Genomic DNA, 18,940 nt, shown 5'->3' on the forward strand with positions numbered 1-18,940 from the left:
TGAAAAGCTTTAGGACTGCAGTTTGTTACCAACTGGGAATTCTATTCCTGGAATTTGCATTGTGCCCAAGTCACCCAAGCCTTCAATCCGAAGCATTCTTGAATTAGAATTGGGCCAAGCATATTCCAACCCGGCTTTGGATGCAAACCGACCCAATTCGACCCCCCTCCGGGCTGTACGAAGACACGATATAACGAAAGAGCCATAGGGGGAGATGGCGCCGCGTGGCAGCACGGCAAGATTAGAAGGAGAACAGGAGAGTTGGACTCGGAGTGGGCTAGGGTTCGGGGCTGTGACTTGGTCCGGGGCGGGGGGGCCGCCGCTTGTGGTTAAAATCTGGCTGCGAGGGGAGAAAGGGCCACTCGGGTGGACGAAGTCTCTCTCTCTCTCTCTCTCTCTCTCTCTCTCTCTCGCTTCCCTTCTCACCTTCTCTCACCCCCCACCACCGTATATAATAAAAACAACAATATCAATACACCATCACAAAAACTGTCCCTTCTCCAAACTCCCGCGCCCCATGCAAATCTCCATCATCTTCTAACTCCGCTGCTCTCCGTCCTTCCTCGCCGCCTCCCTTCTCCTCCGAAACCCTAATCCTAACCCTCTAGATTTTTTTTCCCTTCCTTCTGTTGGATTCTTTTGGTGGAGCGATGGCGGTCCCTCCGATGGCCTGGGTTCCGGCGCTTTACGTCGGGGACCTCCACGAGGGCGTGATGGACGCCCACATTTTCGAGCTCTTCTCCTCCGTCGGCCCCGTGACGTCCGTCCGGGTATGCCGCGATGCCGCCACCGGCCGCTCGCTCGGCTACGGCTACGTCAACTACATTTCCCCGCAGGATGGTATGCACCTTCGATTACTCGATGCCTTTCTCCGTTCTTGCTTTGGATTCCTTCTTCTTGTGATCTTGCCCGGGTTTGGATTCTGTTTTTTGTTCGCCGGTGCTTTGTGTTTTTTTCCCCCGGGATTTTCCCGATTTTTTGAGTGTTTCGTTTGGTTGGATTGGATTTCGTGCTGGAAAATATCGAGTGATTCTTCGTTGCATCATGTTCTTGTTTCTCGATTGGTTATTTTGTTTCAGCTTTTCCCTTATTTTCTTTGTGTTTTCTAATTCTGATGGGTTCTCCGAGTTCGTTCTCTACTGCTTGCTGCCTTCTGATTTTTGTTTTGAGTTCTTTTTTTAATTTCAGTGGGATGTACTCGCTGTTATGTCTTCTCTTGGTATTTCTTTTTGGATGAATATATAGATTATTTTTCGGAATAGGATAATATTGTCGGTGATAATAATCAAGGATTATTGCATCCTGGTCCTTTTATTGATTATTTTTCCTTTTTTCCCCTTAATTTCTTTTTCCTAATCTACACGGTCTTTCTCTTCATGGCTATGAATTTTTTTTTTCCAGGATTGCGATTAGTTGTATCAAATTCAGCTGTACAATGATGTGGGATCTCCTTATCAGATTGTTCTCGGATTCATATTTTTATATTGCTTCTTCCTTTTTTTTCCTGCTGAATAGTTGCAGTCTATTTCCCTTTTCCTTTGGTTTTGTAAGTTCTCGTCTTTGATTTTATCTGATTGTAAGTTATCCAGAGAATTTTTCTGTCGCATGATATGTATTGTTTAGAGTTTATTTTCTACTTAAATTTAGTTCCTGCAATGGCTTCCAATATTTGATGGAATGATACATGGATTCTTGTGAATTCGTTTGCTTTTTTGTCGTGTTTTATTTTTTGTGTAGCTGAGCACGCTCTCATGAAGTTGAATCACACTCTTTTGAATGGTAAACCGATAAGAATTATGTGGTCCCAACGGGATCCTGATGCAAGGAAAAGTGGATTTGGAAATCTGTTTGTGAAGGTAAACCAAAGGAGTTATGACGGGATACTCTTCTTCTATTTTCCTGCTACTATTATTTCAGGGGTTTCAATTTTGATGCATTTTGAAATGTGATTCAAGTTTATTTTATTTGGCAGAACCTAAGCGACTCCATTGATAATGCAAGGCTTCATAAGATTTTTGAGAGATTTGGGACCATTTTGTCATGTAAAGTTGCTGCAGATGATGATGGGAAAACCCGAGGGTATGGATTTGTTCAGTTTGACAACCAAGAGTCGGCAGATTCTGCCATTGAGGAACTCAATGGATCCACTGTCGAAGGCAAGCAAATGTAGGCAACTAGTCTTCAATCATTATTATAGCATTTGCTTTCTCTATGTGATTGCTATTTTACTGATATCACCCGTTATTTTTAGGGCTTCCTTTTGCTATCTGATTGTTTTTGTGCCATGTAGATATGTTGGGAATTTCATTAAAAAGAGTGAACGTGTAGTGCTGAGCCCTGAAGCTAAATATACTAACTTATACATGAAGAATCTGGATCAGGACATAACAGAAGAACTTATTGAACTGAAGTTCTCTGAGTTTGGTAAAATATCTAATGTGATGATTGCAAAAGATGATAACGGAAACTCAAAGGGATTTGGGTTTGTGAACTTTGAAAGCCCTGATAGTGCGAAAAGGGCGACGGAAGCTATGAACGGAGTTCAACTTGGTAAGCCTACTAGGAGCAACCGGGAATTCTTCCTTGTCCCTTTTTATATATATATATATATATATATAAAACAAAATGAAGTATAAGATGATCATCTACTAAATCTATTCTCTGCACTAACTGTGTTGAGTAGGATCCAAGACCCTGTATGTGGCAAGGGCTCAGAAGAGAGCAGAGCGACAGCAAATTTTGCGGCATTTGTATGAAGAAAAGCGCAATGAGCAGATCAGGGAAAACATGGTAGGATATGCTTTGCTCTTTTGGAAGTCATTTACTTGAACTATTGTACCCTTCTGTCTCTTCTGTAGGTTTGATCAGAAATTGGTATTCTTTGCTCAGGCCTCAAATGTCTATGTCAAAAACATTGATGATGCCATTGATGATAATGCTCTGCGGGAATGTTTCAGCCAATGTGGCAACATCACTTCTGCAAAAATTATGCGCGATGATAAAGGAATAAGTAGAGGATTTGGGTTTGTGTGCTTTAGTAGTCCAGAGGAAGCCAACAAAGCTGTGAACACTCTGCATGGTAGTTTTTCTTGCAGGTTACTCTCTGTTTTTCATCTAGGTTCAAATAATAATGTTAAGCGCATGGGTTTTATGCAGGATATATGTTCTATGGAAAGCCTCTTTATGTTGCAATTGCCCAAAGGAAAGAGGAAAGACGGGCTCAATTGCAGCTTCAATATGCTCAGCGCATGGCAGCATTGGCAGGATCTCCAACTGCTGTTATGCCTGCTGGGTATCCCCCTCTTTACTACACTCCTCCTGGTATTGTATCACAAATTCCTCCAAGGCAGGGCCTTGTTTATCAACCTTTTGGACTTAGACCTGGATGGAGGCCCAGTGGATTTGTTCCTCCATCGAGGCCAGCTTTCCAACCAATGCCACTTCCAGTGGTACGCACACAAATATTTTAGTTTATATGAACTGTAGTTCACTTATGATGATAAATGGGCAATTTGAAAGTTTTTTCCTCTTGTGGTTAGGCTGCTTGATTACTGGTGGAACTCTTTTTTTTTTTTTTGCCCTACAGATGCCAAATACTCCAAGGCAACATAGACAAAATAGGGGTTGGATGAATGGATCGATGCTGCTTCAGTCTGGACAGTCTGTTCCATACCTGCCACATATGCAACAAGCAAGCCATTTGAATTCTTCCAAAGATTTTAACAGCCAGCAGGTGACTTATAGTTTATTTGGTTGTTAAGTTTTATTTATACTATCTTAATACTATAGGGATGTACAGCCTAAGATGTTTGTTCTTTGAAGCATTCCAGTGACACTATAATACATAAATGCTTGAAGGCATCATGCTAGGTATCCCTTGCTTGAATCGACATTTTCTGGTGGTACCTCATCTATTAGAAAGAAGTGAAAATGAGAAGCAGTCTCTGGTGCCTTGATCTCATATCTGCTTGACTTTTAAGAATTGAAATTTTCACTGCACAGATGTACCATAATTCATGATTTGCTTGTCCTCAAGTCATTTTTTGTCCAGTATACTGTGACTGTTACATGCTAAATGCGATGATGGAATAATTTCATGTGATATTCTAACACGTCTTGTCTCCATCTTGACAGCGATCTGGGCAGACCAGGTATGTGCCAAATGGACACCGGCTTGAAATGAATAATGGATCAGTGGTTCCACCTGGTGCTTCAAACTTGGAAGGTACAAAGATGCTCAGCAGTCTGCTTGCTGCTGCTACCCCACAGCAACAAAAACAGATGCTTGGCGAACGCCTCTTCCCCTTGGTTGAAAAACTTAAGGTGGTATTCTGTTGTCCTTTGTTTCTATGAGTAATTTGATGCTTTCTCCATCTTGTGTTTTCATACATAATATTCATGTTGTTGCAAATTCTGGCATTAACTTTTTATCTTTGTATTGTTTAGTTTGATCTTGCTGCTAAAATTACTGGAATGCTGTTGGAGATGGACAACTCGGAATTGCTTCTGCTGTTGGAGTCACCAGAATCACTGGCTGCTAAAGTGGAAGAAGCAGTAGGTGTCTTGAAGCTCTCCAAAACCAAAGTAGGCGGTCAAGATTCTGTCCACCCAAATTACTTGTCAGTTGCAGTCAACTGAAAGGAATACAGATTCTGAGAATATCATTTTTTTGAACTACAGATTATCATTTGTATTCTGCACCTAGGGCTTATGATTTTTATTAGTGAGCCTTTCTCCATTTTGCTGCTAGAATTTGGAAGTTATCTGATGTGCTTCATAGGACAGTAGACATAGTTGTTTTAGAATCTCTCATTATCACCATAACTGACCATCCAAGGGCGAAGACTGTTTTCTTTTTTCTTTACATGTTACTGGTTATACAACCTCTTATGTTTCTGGATTGTGCATAGTTTATGAACAATTAGATGCATTTTTCCAATCAATAATTAGCTTATTCATGTTTGGATTGATGCCATGCCTCCCTTGGCATTTACACATGATGATTATGCTTGTCATGCTTTTGGAGTTTCTACTGTGTGTTCAAATTGCCCCTCAACGTCACCTGATAAGCTGATACATAACTTGGGGGCAGGAGTGGTGCCATTTATATACCTTGATGATCTTTCTGAAAGTTATTCTCAGCAGTGTGATGGACATATGGTCTTTGGCAGTCCCGGCTAACATCCTTGATTGCTTATTGTCTTTGCATTTCTTCCGTGTATGCATACCTGGGTGGTAATTTACTGCTAATTCATAGTTTTTTGCTGTTATGGTTGTGGGTGGTAATGATGGTCTCATAACATTATCAAGAGCTGAATATTGTTCATGTGTGTAGCTAGAGTTTCTATTTATAATATCAAAAATGTAGAGATTCGGTTTTTCATGTGTATGAAGGCTCGGCTTGTGTTAAGCTCTTCATTCGCTATATGAATGTCGATCATAATGTTATTAGTATTAGTGTATTCGGTTATCATGAAAATTCATTGCTTAATATATAACAAATATTAAATTGATGTGCTTGATTATTATTAATGTTTATCATTTAATGTGCAGTGGCGATTTTACTATTGTTGTCTTTAGTATATTATAATTTATTACATTATTATATTGCGAAAATCTTACCTGTCCATCACATGTGGTTAGTATTAATAATGACCGCTAACGGTATTTATATGGACATTGGTATGGATGTTGCTGGTACTTAATTATAATTTAATATGCGACCAAAATTTTGGTTATTGGAGCTTTCTATTTATTATAATTTATTATATTGCTAATTTATATTTCAAAAATAGCTAAAAAATAAAAATATTATATCTTGTGGATCGCAAAGGTTATATGCAAGTATCTTAATGAATATGTTGTTTTAATTTGATTACTATTTGGATCTTCACATGCTTGAGGGTGCTCAGAATTGTGAAATGATTTGATAGATAAGTTTTGACATGAAAAATTGGGATTTTCCAGCCTTATTAGAAAATATTTTTTTAATCCTAAAGGCAGTTATCCCATGTTGTTGGCAAATCAGAAGAAGGTTGAGAATTTTTGTGCAACTAATGTTCTGTTTATTCTGCTGCTATCTTTGTGCCCTGGGTATGCAAGGTTTTTTTTTTTTTTTTTTTTTTAATAATTTTGGGATAAAGAAAACTTCTTTTTAGGTAAGCAAGAAGCTGATTTCTTGACTTTATTGCTGGGTGACCGATGCCGACATAAATCACCATATTGGTTTATTTATTGCCCATATAAAAAAGTTGGGATTTTAAAAAAGCTGCAATAACCGTGAGATCTCAGCCTTATAGGATGTCAAATATTTTAATTGAGCTACATGGTAAAAACTCAAACATGTCCAGTACTCTACTCTGCCACCATTAACCATTTTCTGCACATTCACCATGAAGGATTAACTCAACGGTAAGGAAAATGCAGATTGATCACAAGCACAATGACTGTAGCCTATAGGTGCATATCAAGCAAAAAATTACAGATGCTGCACTGGAAAAATACATAGCACAGATCAACTGGGGCAGAAAAGGTCATGCCTTAAAAACGGCAGAAATTTTTTTCCAAAAATTTGCATTAATTCATTAAAAATATTAATTCATTAGAATTAAAAGGCACCTGAGAAATTGTACAACGAATGGAAAAATGAGGACAGAAAAAGGATAAATTAGTGGGAAACCTCTGTGTTTGCTATGGAACATGTATGTTTTCTAGCAAAATGACAATTTTTCCTTGCATGCTCCTGCAATAACACTAAGAGATCTAAATCCCATGCAGGAAAAATAGTAAGCGAGCTAGGAAAGTGCTCCATGATTTAAATTAATGCACCATTATTAATTCATCAAATGATGTATACCGATTCAGCACCTGCTTAGCAATCCATCCACATCTGCAGGTGGCTATGCATTAACCAAGTAGCCAGACCCCCACTAGACCTAAGCGGTCAGAAAGATAGAAACAAGGAGAAAACTCGCATCACCTTGTTGATCATGATATTTTAGCTGAAGCATTCAAAACAAGTGATTCCACATTGGTGCAGGTAAACTAATCTCAAGTAAACATGATTATCACAAGTAACGTACCCTTGGAGGTGGCGAAACTCGGGCATCAACTGTTGCAAGCTGATTCGTAATCTCGATTCCAAACTCTCTTGCATGGTTATCGCAATTTGACATATTTCGACTGATGTTTGGACAACATATGCCTCGTATAAGTTATTTGGTCGCTGCTTTGGGCTTTTTGTAACATAATCAACTCAACTTTAAAAAAAAAGAAAAAGAAAAAAAAAAACATGGATCGCAATTTTCATGACCTAATTTTCATTATTTAAGCTCAGGATTTTTGTATTATAAAACAAAAATAGAATTGAGATTTACAACCGCAGTCGCATCTTGGGTCAGTGGGGTGATGGGTCGGGTTACCCTGGCCCATCGACAGCTCTAGGACCATGGAGCTCATTGGTCATATTTGGGACCCCAGTTTCATAGCGTCACAGAGATCCATTCGTTCGTTCCTTCGTGGAGGCTGGGAAAGGGACTGCAAGCAAAACAAGGTAAAAAGAATGACCAGGCCAAGAGTTTAACGGCATCGTTTACCCAACCTTATAGATGGCAGGCATGGTGTATGTTTTGTCGGTACCATCTCCACGGCAAACAAAGAGACAGGCCCACCTTATAGATTTTTGCACTTCACCAGCCCAAGATGCAAAGGTGTTAGCTCGAGCGTGCGAGAGCCAAATGAAATGCAGCACAAGTTAAATTTTGCTACGAGAGTGGGGTTTTCTACAAAATTACATACTTTAACCAACGGAAATTTTGAGTTATACGAGTAACATGTTCTCACCGTTTATTTATATAAAACTGTATATTTTTCCAAAAAAAAAAATCCATATCAGATGAAATAACTATTATTACCGATGAATAATAGGGCCTTAGGCAAACAGAGATGCTATCTTTTTAATTAAAAAAATAAATCTCTATGAAAATGTATGATTATGTTCTAACAATGGTTTAAGTAAATAGAGATGCTAAAGTTTGTATTCCAATCTTCAAATTGCCATCATAACGCTCAATATAACAACTGGTACTTTTTCCTGTAACTCAGATGGGTGGGAGCAAGCAAATAATGGTTTTTTTTTTTCTACCAGGGGATTGAAATAACTGTTATTTCCAAGCGCTTGCGAACAGCATAAATATATATACTTTCAAAAGACTGGAATGTTACGTATTCTTATGACAAAAAAATAATAGTTACCAGCGGCTCGACAACTTTTTCCTTTTTCAAATTCAACGGTCAAATACGAAGTCATGCACCTACCATTCCATCCGTAGAATTTGACACTTGTCGAACATCTACCGGAAAAACAAGAAATCCTTCAAAACATGATCTCAGCGGAGCCACTGCCCTTCCCCAGATAAATTTAAGTCGAAAAGTCCCACTCGGGCACCCAGGGAAACCCTGCGTAGGTGCCCCGCCCGCCTATGGAGTCCGTCGCCTTCGCCCGCCTCCAATTCCCCACCCTCGCGCCGCCACCGCCGACTGGCGGCCGCCGTTCCTTCCTCCTCCCGCTTCGCGTCGCCACCGTCGGTGCCGGTGGCGGAAAAGGTCCCGTCTTGACCGCCGCCACCGCCGTCGCTTCCTCCTCCTCGTCGGTCATCACGACGCAGAGCGACGCGGCTTCCTCCTCTTCTTCCCCTCCCGCCCTTCCCCTCAAAAGGGTCACCGCCGATTCCTTGCACTACGAGAGCGGTTACTTGGGCGGCATCTCGGAGAGGACCAGGGCGCCAGCGGCGGAGGGACTTACAGATGGGGATCCCAATCCAATGGAGTATCTAACCAATATACTCTCGTCGAGGGTTTATGATGTCGCGATTGAGTCCCCCTTGCAGCTGGCCCCGAAGCTGTCGGAGAGGCTTGGGGTCGATCTCTGGCTCAAGAGAGAGGATTTGCAACCCGTACTTCCTTCTTATACTTGTTTTATTTTTTCCGATTTTGTCCAAAGAATGTTCTTTTTTCACTAATCTTATTGAGGTTATTTTCCCGAAGTTTCAAACTCTTCACGAATTTGTATTGTTTTGATTCGGCGGAGTGTCCGAAATCATATGCTCTAACTGTACACAGTGTTTCCATCTCTTTTGCCCTTCAATTCTGTGTGGTTTTTCTTATCCCTTCTTTCAGTGCGCCCTAATTAAAATGCCGATTAATGTATATAATCATGCTTTCTTTCCTCTTTCTCTATGATTTTTCCCACTGCTGGACATGGTGTATTATGCCCGAGATGCAAAGATTTCGTCTTTCTTCATTTTTCTCTTTCTATTTCTATACGAGATTCTCAAACTGTATTTAGGACTGAGTAGGGTAAAATCTTCAATTCGACAGAGTGGGTAATTAAATCCTTCTCTTTTCTCCACTTCTACCCATCTCTTCCTTAGTATGATTAGTTGCAAATACAAGCTATGCATGTTTCCATCTCAAAATTTTATTGCTTCGAGGTGACAATTATGTTGACTAAATGTTGCAGGTCTTCTCATTTAAGTTGCGAGGGGCATATAACATGATGGCCAAGCTGTCAAGGGATCGGCTGGACAGGGGTGTTATCTGTTCATCTGCTGGTAACCATGCCCAAGGAGTTGCATTGGCTGCTCAGAAACTAGGTTGTGATGCTGTTATTGTAATGCCAGTTACCACACCCGAAATTAAGGTTTCTTCACCATTTGATGATTATTGTTGTCTTTTCCTTGTTCTTGATGGATCTCTTGGGGTCAATTGCCGTATATCTTTCTTTGCTTCCCCCCGCTCTAATCTTTCTATGTTCTTAGTGGCAATCTGTTGAGAGGCTAGGTGCAACAGTCTGTCTCGTTGGTGATTCTTATGATGAAGCCCAATTATATGCCAAGAAACGTGGTGAGCAGGAAGGTCGCACATTCATACCCCCTTTTGATCATCCAGATGTCATCACGGGTCAAGGCACTGTCGGGATGGAAATCATTCACCAATTGAAAGGCCCACTACATGCTATATTTGTGCCTGTTGGAGGTGGTGGACTGGTAGCAGGTATAGCTGCTTATGTAAAACGGGTTCGCCCAGAGGTTTGTATCTTTTTGATCGTTTTTTATCCTGTTGCAGTGACTTCAAATAACTTTTGTCGTGCGCACACCATAAAAGGGGATAGAATATGCATTCTCATATCTGTATGTTAGAGCATGTTTACATTCTAAATGAATTGCAGCACTTTATTCTCTACATCTGTATCCATTGATATCCTGTTGTAATAACAAGATCCTGAGCACCATTGACATTTTCACGTGAGTTCCATATCCTGGACTTCACTTTCATGTGCTATGGCCGCACCAATTTCGGTACCCATACCAGTACCATGCTGCTACAATGTCGGTGTGGGTTGGTTTGCGGTATTGACGTCGATGTGCCCGGATTTGATGTGCCCGGATACCAAGTATTAGTTCGCTACCGATACTGTATGATACACATGGTATCAGGTGTGACAGTCCAGTAGGGTGAACCTTGATTAAACCAGAGTTGTCTTTGCATATAAGAGGTCTTGTCTTGACTCCGGATAACCTTCATATCTTATAATCTTTACATTTACTGCTATTCAAATAACTATTGAGAATAAACCTGTTCAGTGATTTTTGAATTTTTTTCCCCGACTTCTTGCTTTCATTCGAGTCTGTAATAGAGCTTTTTAATACTATTTTGGTTTGTCCAATTTCAGTGCCTTCAGTTTGAATTTATCAGGAAATAAATTTGGAAGCTGATTTTTGCTTCAAAATTTCAATTTAGTGTAATTCTGGCATGCTTAATGGGTCTTTGTTTTTCAAACAACTTAGAGTGCTTTAAAGTGGAAAAACTTTGTTCCATAGCTTCAATGAAAAATTGATGCTATCCTAGGGATGGATATGAAATGAATGGTACCTCCAAACTAAGGTACTAAAATTGGTGGTGGGCATATAACTCCTTTTTTTTTTCCTCTTTTCTTGAGGGGAATAGTGGGCATATAATGCTAGAATCCATACTGCTAATCACAATCTACATATTCTATAGATATATGACCAAGATTTAACAATTTCAGATTATGTCTCCTGTAAATAAGTTTAAACCATCTATATATGCTCTCTCTCTCTCTCTCCCTCCCTCCCTCCCTCCCTCCTCTCTTCTCCCCCCTCCCTCTGCACCAACAAGACATAAGCATGTATGATCTCCTAGTATATCAAGCATGTGATTGTAAAGTACACTGTATAATGTGGTGTACAGCTTGTTTGGCTGAAACATTACATGCTTGGATCATGATCATTGAATCTCAAATATAGCTATACATTATTATAATTTGTTTTATGTACTATGTGCCTGATTAGGTTTGTGAACTCCTATATGTTGTTCTGTCTGTAATGCTCACAGAACACATTTCTACCTCACAAGGTTTTCTTAATTCAGTTGGAATATGGGCTCAGCCTACTTTTTCCTTTTTTTTTATAAATAATCTGATTTACTTCTTCCAGTGCATTAAGGTGAAATTTCTATTTATATCATAGAGGGGAAATCATCATTAAATAGTCTAGTATTATGTTTATTGATGCGCCACTCTGAGGCATTGTATTTTATCTGGATAGTGATCCTCTGTTAGATTTTTTGACTCAATTTAGCTTTCTCTGCAGGTAAAGATCATTGGGGTGGAGCCTTTTGATGCAAATGCCATGGCATTGTCTCTGTATCATGGTCAAAGGGTCATGCTAGAGCAAGTGGGAGGATTTGCAGATGGTGTGGCTGTTAAAGTAGTTGGAGAAGAGACATTCCGCTTATGCCGAGAACTGGTAGATGGAGTGGTCCTTGTTGGCCGTGATGCTGTTTGTGCATCTATAAAGGTTAAGCTTTGTTCTTTCTTTTCATTCTTGATTTGTGAATATTTTTACAAAATATATTATATCAAAAGGCTTGAAAAAGCACCATTATGAATCTCATGCCACCTATAAAAATTATGCCACAGGGAACACAGTACCCACGTACATGACTCTTGGTTCTAATGTTGATTACCTGGAGTCTAATGTGGTCGGCTACAAGGATGCTTTGAGTCATGTTATATTATATTATTTTCTATCAAAACACTTATATAAATGGTAATTTTTGAATTAATAAATCCATATTTACCTAATTACATGCATATATCTAAATATTTACTTGTTGATGATTATATCTTTGGGTCACTGGCAGATGCACACATACCAGCACGTATATAGCACATAGTGACACTGTCAGGCTTTGCTTTATCTAGTCATTGTTATAGAGATTCAGCGCACACTTGAGAAATGTCAATGGGAGCACTTGTGCCAAATGAATCAATATGTTAACATTTGTTGCCTTGTACCTTCTAATAGACAAAGAAAGAGTTCACAGATAAACTATCATGCTTTCTTAATGGAAACAAATTGATGGAAATATCTTAATGTCATTGTAATAGTAGGTCGTATTGAGCATCAGGTGATTGAGTGAGCAGTTCTATTCATGAGACATTAACGAAGGGTGGCTTCCATAGATGATACAACAATGCAGGACTTCTGGACTTGCTCATTGCACAGAAGGCGAAAGAGAGTTTTATTAACAGAGGTGTTGAACCCAAAGATTGGACGGCAAGGTAAAGTAACTTGCCCATAATGGGAAACCTCCCCTTTTGTGAGTGATTGGCTGTTATTCTCTTTAAAGATCTTTATGGGATTGAGTATGGCTCCAAGATCTGCATGGATCATGTGAGGCAGACTCTGTAAACAATGCATTGGGCAAATCAGTTTGATTTGATGCTTGCTAAGGAAAGAAGATAGAAGAAGAAAAAGAAAAGCAGTATGTCATAAAGGTGTTAGAAAATGGTGTTGGGACCAGAATGAAGGTTGGTTGTATTGTGGAAGAATGCTTCTTTAGTAGTAATTTGGAGGCATGGTTATGCTACTGTTGATTGTAATTTATTGATATTTTTTTAAGTGCAGGCGAAGAGGCCACAAAGAAGGGGGAAAAAGAGAGGCAAAGAGGCCATATTTGTTTTGAACACCATGTGCCATGCACTGCTAAATCTCATGTTTTTGAGATACCGGGGAGATTGATTCCTTATATATAAAAGAAAAACATTAGAAACGGATGGAAGGAAGAGAGAGAGAGAGAGTTAGAATGGTTTTATTATGATCATTTAGTTTGTGTTAAATGCGATGATGAGGTTTATGAATCAAAAGAGTTGACTAGGAACAGAAAAATGAACAATTTAAGAAATGAGCAATTTAAGAAAAATGAATCACATTGCAATGCATTTAAAAAGAAAAATGAACAATATAAGAAATGAGCAATTTAAGAACTTAGTTACAGGAGTCAGAAGTGGGATGGAGGGCAGATTTGGATACGAGAGCATGGAAGCATAACCATCATAGAAATTTAAAGTCAGCAAGTGATAAGGTAGTGGGTGTGGGAAAGAGATTCTAAGTAGAAGATTGTGGCTACTAAGTTTAAGAAGCATGTTCACTGCTGGGAAGTGGTTGTTTAGTAGATAGACAAACAATGCCAAGGGCAAATGGGGGATCGGAAATTATTATGACGCTTCTGCTGTGGAATCACAATGTATATGCTCTAAGGTGATGGTCTCCATTTTAAGTTCTTTAATTTGTACATGGTGAAAAAACCTAGCTATGGGCCACTTGTGTGACGAACTGGATAAATGTAAAAAGGCTATCAAGAACATATTCAATGTGAGCATAGAGAGATGCACCTTTGAAATATTGGTACAAGAAAAAGAAAAATAAATCACTGATACATGATGCTGGGTTGTCGAAAGTGGCTGCTTATGCAGCCGCTTAGTTGTGCTAGACCATTTAAGCTTTAACCTGAAGCACTTAGCTGCCATTTAGTCCATTTAGCTGCTTTGACATTTGTTTACATGCTTAAGTTGATGCTTAGTCTTCTTAACTGTTCAGTATGAGCCACTGATTGGATTAAAATGTTGATGTGAGAATGCTTAGCAAATCATATTTTTAGTAGTAAATATTTATACTCTAATGTATTACCTAGCATATTGTGGCACATAATAGCTACATGAAGATTGTTATGCATTTTGGTGCGTCATTATTCCTATAAAGTGTCAAATACTTGTTTGTTTGTGTCTACTTTTTCTCCATTTACCTGTAGAGCCATATATGCAGTCATGATCCCTGTAAAAGAAAGGAAAATTCTGATTAGTCAAGGCGGTATTAGTTAGCATGTCTATTGGTCATTCCAGCTTATTTTGGATTAAATACAATTTTTCTGACAGCTTAAGCATTTAGCTTTCTTTTTAAGTGCACAAGCTTTTTAAAATACTTGTGGATTTTTGCATATCTAATGACAATCTAACTGTTTCGACAACCACGATGAGATGGGATTATCAACTTGACTGTTAGATGAACATAACAAAGTGACTGTGCTTGTGTTGGGGAATTAGTTCCAAGAATTGATGGGTAGAAAAATCATAAGTGAATCACTGAAATTTAAGAGCACCAAGGACCACTTTAATATTTCAATGACCATTAGATTGGGAAAAACATGGTCTCCAAGTATAAATACTTGTAGGCAGGAAATACTTTATACTAGGCAAAGTATTTTGTGCTTACAAAACTACACAGCTAAAAAGCTGAATTTATATGGAATCACAGCTCGTAATTTGCAAACACAAGCAAATGGAAATTCTTGGTTTGACTTGTTTGTGAAGAGTGGTTGAACATGTGAATATATGCTCTACTAACTACTAAGATTGCTTTCAGTAATCATACACTATTGTTAACAGATGAAATAAGACCAGCTAAAGATACTACTTGATTTATAGGGTTTGTTTTTTAATATGGGCCTTAGTGCACACAAGGAAAGGTGTGGTTTTGCTAATCCCATCTGATGTATAAATTTTCCCCTTTTTTTGAAAAAAAAACTATCATTTTATTAATTTTGGGCAATTCACATATGCCTGGCTGCTGGTTAGGTTCCACGTGCAAATCTTTCTGGTACTGCTGAGTGCTGACAATGATAGTCTATGTATTTACCACTGGAACTTTATTGGAGATTGTTAATTTTTCCAACTGATGTAATCTCATTTGCTGTTCCAGGAGAATGATTTCCTTCATCGATCCAGACAGCATGTACTTCATTATATTTCGGACTTCCTGAATACATTATTAAGCCCTGATCAACTTATTGAATTGTTATTTTGTTGGACCAAGTGTTTCAGGACTTGATAATTTGTAATTGGAAAGATGAATCTGTGAAGTATGTGTACGTATTTTACTGATTATGGGGCTAGAAATGATATCTTTTTAACGGAATACAGCTTATTGTTAAAGATGATACGATCTCTTAACAAATTTTGCCTTTCAGGCCCCAATGCTTCACTAGATTTTATACTCTGATGCTATGAAGAATTTTTCTATGCCCTGCATGTATTTGACTTATTATTTATTTAAGCCAAGCTATTAAGTATGTTATGGCTAGCAAGCTTGGAAGATGAACTTCAAGTGCAAACAACTTTTAGTGGTGCTGTCAATAGAGGTGATTCTGGAAATAAAATAGCAATCCTTTCCTCTGATGCTCTTATTCTCATCATGTTCTTCTATAAGATGTCTGCTTGAGTGATATCATAGAATTTCTTTTGCTTCATTATATTTTAGTTTTTCAAGAATTAGAATTTAGTATCTCAGTACATTTTTTATTTATATGTTTTTTATAACAATTGTAGAAATCAATGGATTTGAAACTTGAAAAATTTACATTCACATGCAGGATATGTTTGAGGAGAAAAGGAGCATTTTAGAACCAGCAGGTGCCCTATCTCTAGCAGGTGCAGAAGCATACTGCAAATACTATGGCTTGGAAGGTACAAATGTTGTGGCAATAACTAGTGGCGCAAACATGAACTTTGATAGACTTAGGTTAGTAACTGAACTTGCCGATGTTGGTCGGAAACGGGAGGCTATTCTCGCTACTATATTGCAAGAGGAGCGTGGAAGTTTTAAACAATATTGTGAACTGGTATGCCGCATGGTTCTATTTACCACATCTACATTTGTTTTATGTCTCGGATGTCATGGTTTCTAAACATGGAACATCTTTGCAGGTTGGTTCTATAAACATTACAGAGTTTAAATATAGATATGATTCACGTAAAGAAGATGCTCTTGTTCTTTACAGGCAAGTAATAACTTGATTTTAGTGAGACTACTGAGCCTGTTTATAATCCAGAAAAATGTTCTGAGGCCATCTTTCTTCATTTTGGAGAATTTTCCAACCTTTTTTTTTGTTGCTTCGGAGTGTCTTTTTTTAATGCTAGCCCTACTCTTGGTTTAATCATATTCTTGCATATAATGAATCTAGTGCAGAAATGTATGTCTCTGAATTTTTTAAGTCTTTTGGCATTTGCTATTGCAGTGTTGGACTTCACACTGACACTGAACTTGGAGCAATGATGGAGCGCATGAAAGCTGCACAGCTAAGAACTTTCAATCTTACCAATGATGATGTGGTGAAGCATCATCTGCGATACTTCGTATGTTTCTCGTCTTGGTGCATCAATAATCTCTATTAGCATTCTCTGTTTGATTGCCTGGGCTTAGAAATTGATGTTGTACATTTTGAGGAATTAGTCTGTTAAGTCATTACACCGGCTTATCTCATAACCTTACATCACTGGCCTTGGAAAGTCAATATACTATGTACCAGTAATAATTTTATTTCATTTCTGGTATATGTTCAGATGGGAGGCCGATCAAATGTCCAAGATGAACTACTTTGCCGATTTATCTTCCCTGAGAGGCCAGGTGCTCTTATGAAATTTTTGGATACGTTTAGTCCACGTTGGAATATCAGCCTCTTTCATTATCGAGCTCAGGTTTGTTACCTTCCTTATATGTGTAAACTTTTGTTGATTAAATTTTACATCAGCTTAAATTGTTATGAGGGACATCCTGTGTAAGGGAGGAAAGCTTCCTGCAGTGAGGAAAAAATTCTGAAGTTCTTTGATAGAAATAAGCAAGGGCTGGTTATTCTTCTGAAGATCAAGGTGGTACTGTTTGCACTTACTCAGAACAAGAGAACATTATATTTATAATTTGTATTTTGGTTTCTTTTCGTTGACAGGGTGAGACTGGTGCTAATGTGTTGGTTGGAATCCAAGTCCCAAAGGAGGATATGGAAGAATTCAGGAATAAGGCTAACACACTTGGTTACGAGTATGCATACGGGGTGACCAATGAAGCCTATCAGCTTTTAATGCAGTGAACAAAAATGAAACCAAATCTGTCATTGCGTGCAATGGCATCAGGGGTGATTGTTCTGATTACACACTGGGAGGAATCTGGGGCCTAATGAGATTGTTTTTTGATTCTAACACCGAATTCCTGATTTCTTCTATCTTTTTATGGTCTTTCTTTTTGGGCTTAGATCTACATCTGCTGCCCTAAATCTTAATCTGGGTTCTCACTACTTATCTAATCTATAGGGCTGTAAATAGGACTGAGAATTAATCATTGTGCATCTCTGGTGTGGAATTGAGATTCTTTGAATAGAATGAATGATTGCAACGCATGTTGGCTCGAAGCAAAAAAATTATAGGGAAGGTTCATATAGGTCTTGCAGCCAGTCTGTCAATAACTCCTTGTTCTTTTGTGGTGTATTAATTGACTGAGTATTGGACTAATGGACCACATGTGCTGCTTTAAGTGGGTGGTTTCAGCTGACAATTAAGAAATGATTAAAATGTTCCACACTTGTTTATTCTCTACTAAAATTATAGTAGTGAAATATTCTTGGGAATTTATATTAGCAAATAATTGCAGTACTTGTATTCGAAATTGTGTATCATTGGCTGCTGGAGACTGTATTCTCCTCCACATTCCACCTTAAAGACGTGTTCTATATATGGATGGTCTACTTATATGGATGGGTGAGAGGGGTACAACCAAGGCAAGCTTGATCGTGCTTGGATGTGATCGAGCTTGGATGTGAGATCAATTTGATTTGATTTTCGTTATTATGAGCTCAATTCGGGCATAATTTCGAACTTAGTCAAACATATGCCTAAGTGATCAGCTTGAAAAACTCAAGTCGAGTTAGAAATCAAATTAATTTTGAACCAAGCTCAATTCAAGCATGAATTAAAATGCTTGATTCAAATTTGAATCGACATTTAATATTATGGATCATTGGATCTAAGATCTAACAGTTCTGGATTATTTTTGGCTCAATTCGAAATTAGTTTCGAGTGTAAATTGTTGGCTTGAGCTATTTAGATTGTCCGACACCCTTGATGGTTGACGGCGTGATTTTCTTTGAAAAAAAATCTAGCAGATGAAACAGCTTGGGGAAACATCCTCTCAAGTTTTTTAAAAGGCCCCACATTCTTCTCCTACCAAAGAGGAGGAGAGAGAGAGAGAGAGAGAGAGAGAGAGAGAGAGAGAGAGATTGCATCTAATGTTAGGTCTTCCCTCCTACACGCGCACACATGCTCACCAACACACTCACATGCATGCATGCAAGTTGCTGGATGAGTTTGGATTATTTGTGTCTCAATTTGAAATTAATCTCGAGCCTAGCTAGATTGTTGGCTCGAGCTATTTACATTGTCTGACACCTCCAATGATTGATGGTGGGATTTTCTTTTAAGAAAAATATAGTAGATGGAGCAACCCGGCGGAACCCCCTCTCAAGTTCTCAAGAAGCCACCACTTCCTTCAATATACGGGGATTACATCTAGGGAAAAAAAAAATGAAGAGAGAGAGAGAGAGAGAGAGAGATTACATCTAGTATTCGGTCTCCCTTCTCGAGGAGGGAGGAGGGAGGAGGGAGGAGGGAGGAGGGAGTCGAGTGCAGCGCAATGCAGCATCCGGGTTGCTAGGGATAAGGGCGCAAAACCAATGAGAAAGGCCATACTAA

General features: G+C 38.7%; 2 protein-coding genes across 2 annotated transcripts; both read left to right on the forward strand.

The window, feature by feature from the left end:
* The first annotated feature begins 318 nt into the window (after positions 1-318).
* LOC103712032 (polyadenylate-binding protein 4-like) lies at positions 319-4,958 on the forward strand. Its single transcript, XM_039117308.1, has 10 exons — positions 319-840; positions 1,738-1,856; positions 1,973-2,166; positions 2,291-2,550; positions 2,684-2,790; positions 2,890-3,079; positions 3,157-3,449; positions 3,587-3,733; positions 4,135-4,323; positions 4,447-4,958. The coding sequence occupies exons 1-10, from the start codon at positions 651-653 to the stop codon at positions 4,636-4,638; spliced, it is 1,881 nt and encodes a 626-aa protein (XP_038973236.1). The 5' UTR covers positions 319-650; the 3' UTR covers positions 4,639-4,958.
* Positions 4,959-8,436: 3,478 nt separating this feature from the next.
* On the forward strand, positions 8,437-17,726 carry LOC103712033 (threonine dehydratase 1 biosynthetic, chloroplastic-like). Its single transcript, XM_008798408.3, has 9 exons — positions 8,437-8,954; positions 9,521-9,700; positions 9,819-10,088; positions 11,673-11,879; positions 15,793-16,041; positions 16,127-16,200; positions 16,438-16,555; positions 16,763-16,897; positions 17,146-17,726. Exons 1-9 carry the CDS (start codon positions 8,481-8,483, stop codon positions 17,284-17,286), a joined length of 1,848 nt encoding a protein of 615 aa, XP_008796630.2. The 5' UTR covers positions 8,437-8,480; the 3' UTR covers positions 17,287-17,726.
* The last annotated feature ends 1,214 nt before the right edge of the window (positions 17,727-18,940 follow it).

Source organism: Phoenix dactylifera, unplaced genomic scaffold (genome assembly GCF_009389715.1).
Source record: "Phoenix dactylifera cultivar Barhee BC4 unplaced genomic scaffold, palm_55x_up_171113_PBpolish2nd_filt_p 000204F, whole genome shotgun sequence".
In the NCBI taxonomy this organism is placed as follows: Eukaryota; Viridiplantae; Streptophyta; class Magnoliopsida; order Arecales; family Arecaceae; genus Phoenix; species Phoenix dactylifera.

Coding starts and splice junctions, on each gene's coding strand:
- LOC103712032 (XM_039117308.1), top strand. CDS start 651: ATGGCGGTCCCTCCGATGGCCTGGGTTCCGGCGCTTTACGTCGGGGAC. Junction 841..1,737: donor CTACATTTCCCCGCAGGATG/GTATGCACCTTC, acceptor TTTTTTGTGTAG/CTGAGCACGCTCTCATGAAG. Junction 4,324..4,446: donor CCTTGGTTGAAAAACTTAAG/GTGGTATTCTGT, acceptor TGTATTGTTTAG/TTTGATCTTGCTGCTAAAAT.
- LOC103712033 (XM_008798408.3), top strand. CDS start 8,481: ATGGAGTCCGTCGCCTTCGCCCGCCTCCAATTCCCCACCCTCGCGCCG. Junction 16,201..16,437: donor GATGCTCTTGTTCTTTACAG/GCAAGTAATAAC, acceptor TTGCTATTGCAG/TGTTGGACTTCACACTGACA. Junction 16,898..17,145: donor TCTTTCATTATCGAGCTCAG/GTTTGTTACCTT, acceptor TTTCGTTGACAG/GGTGAGACTGGTGCTAATGT.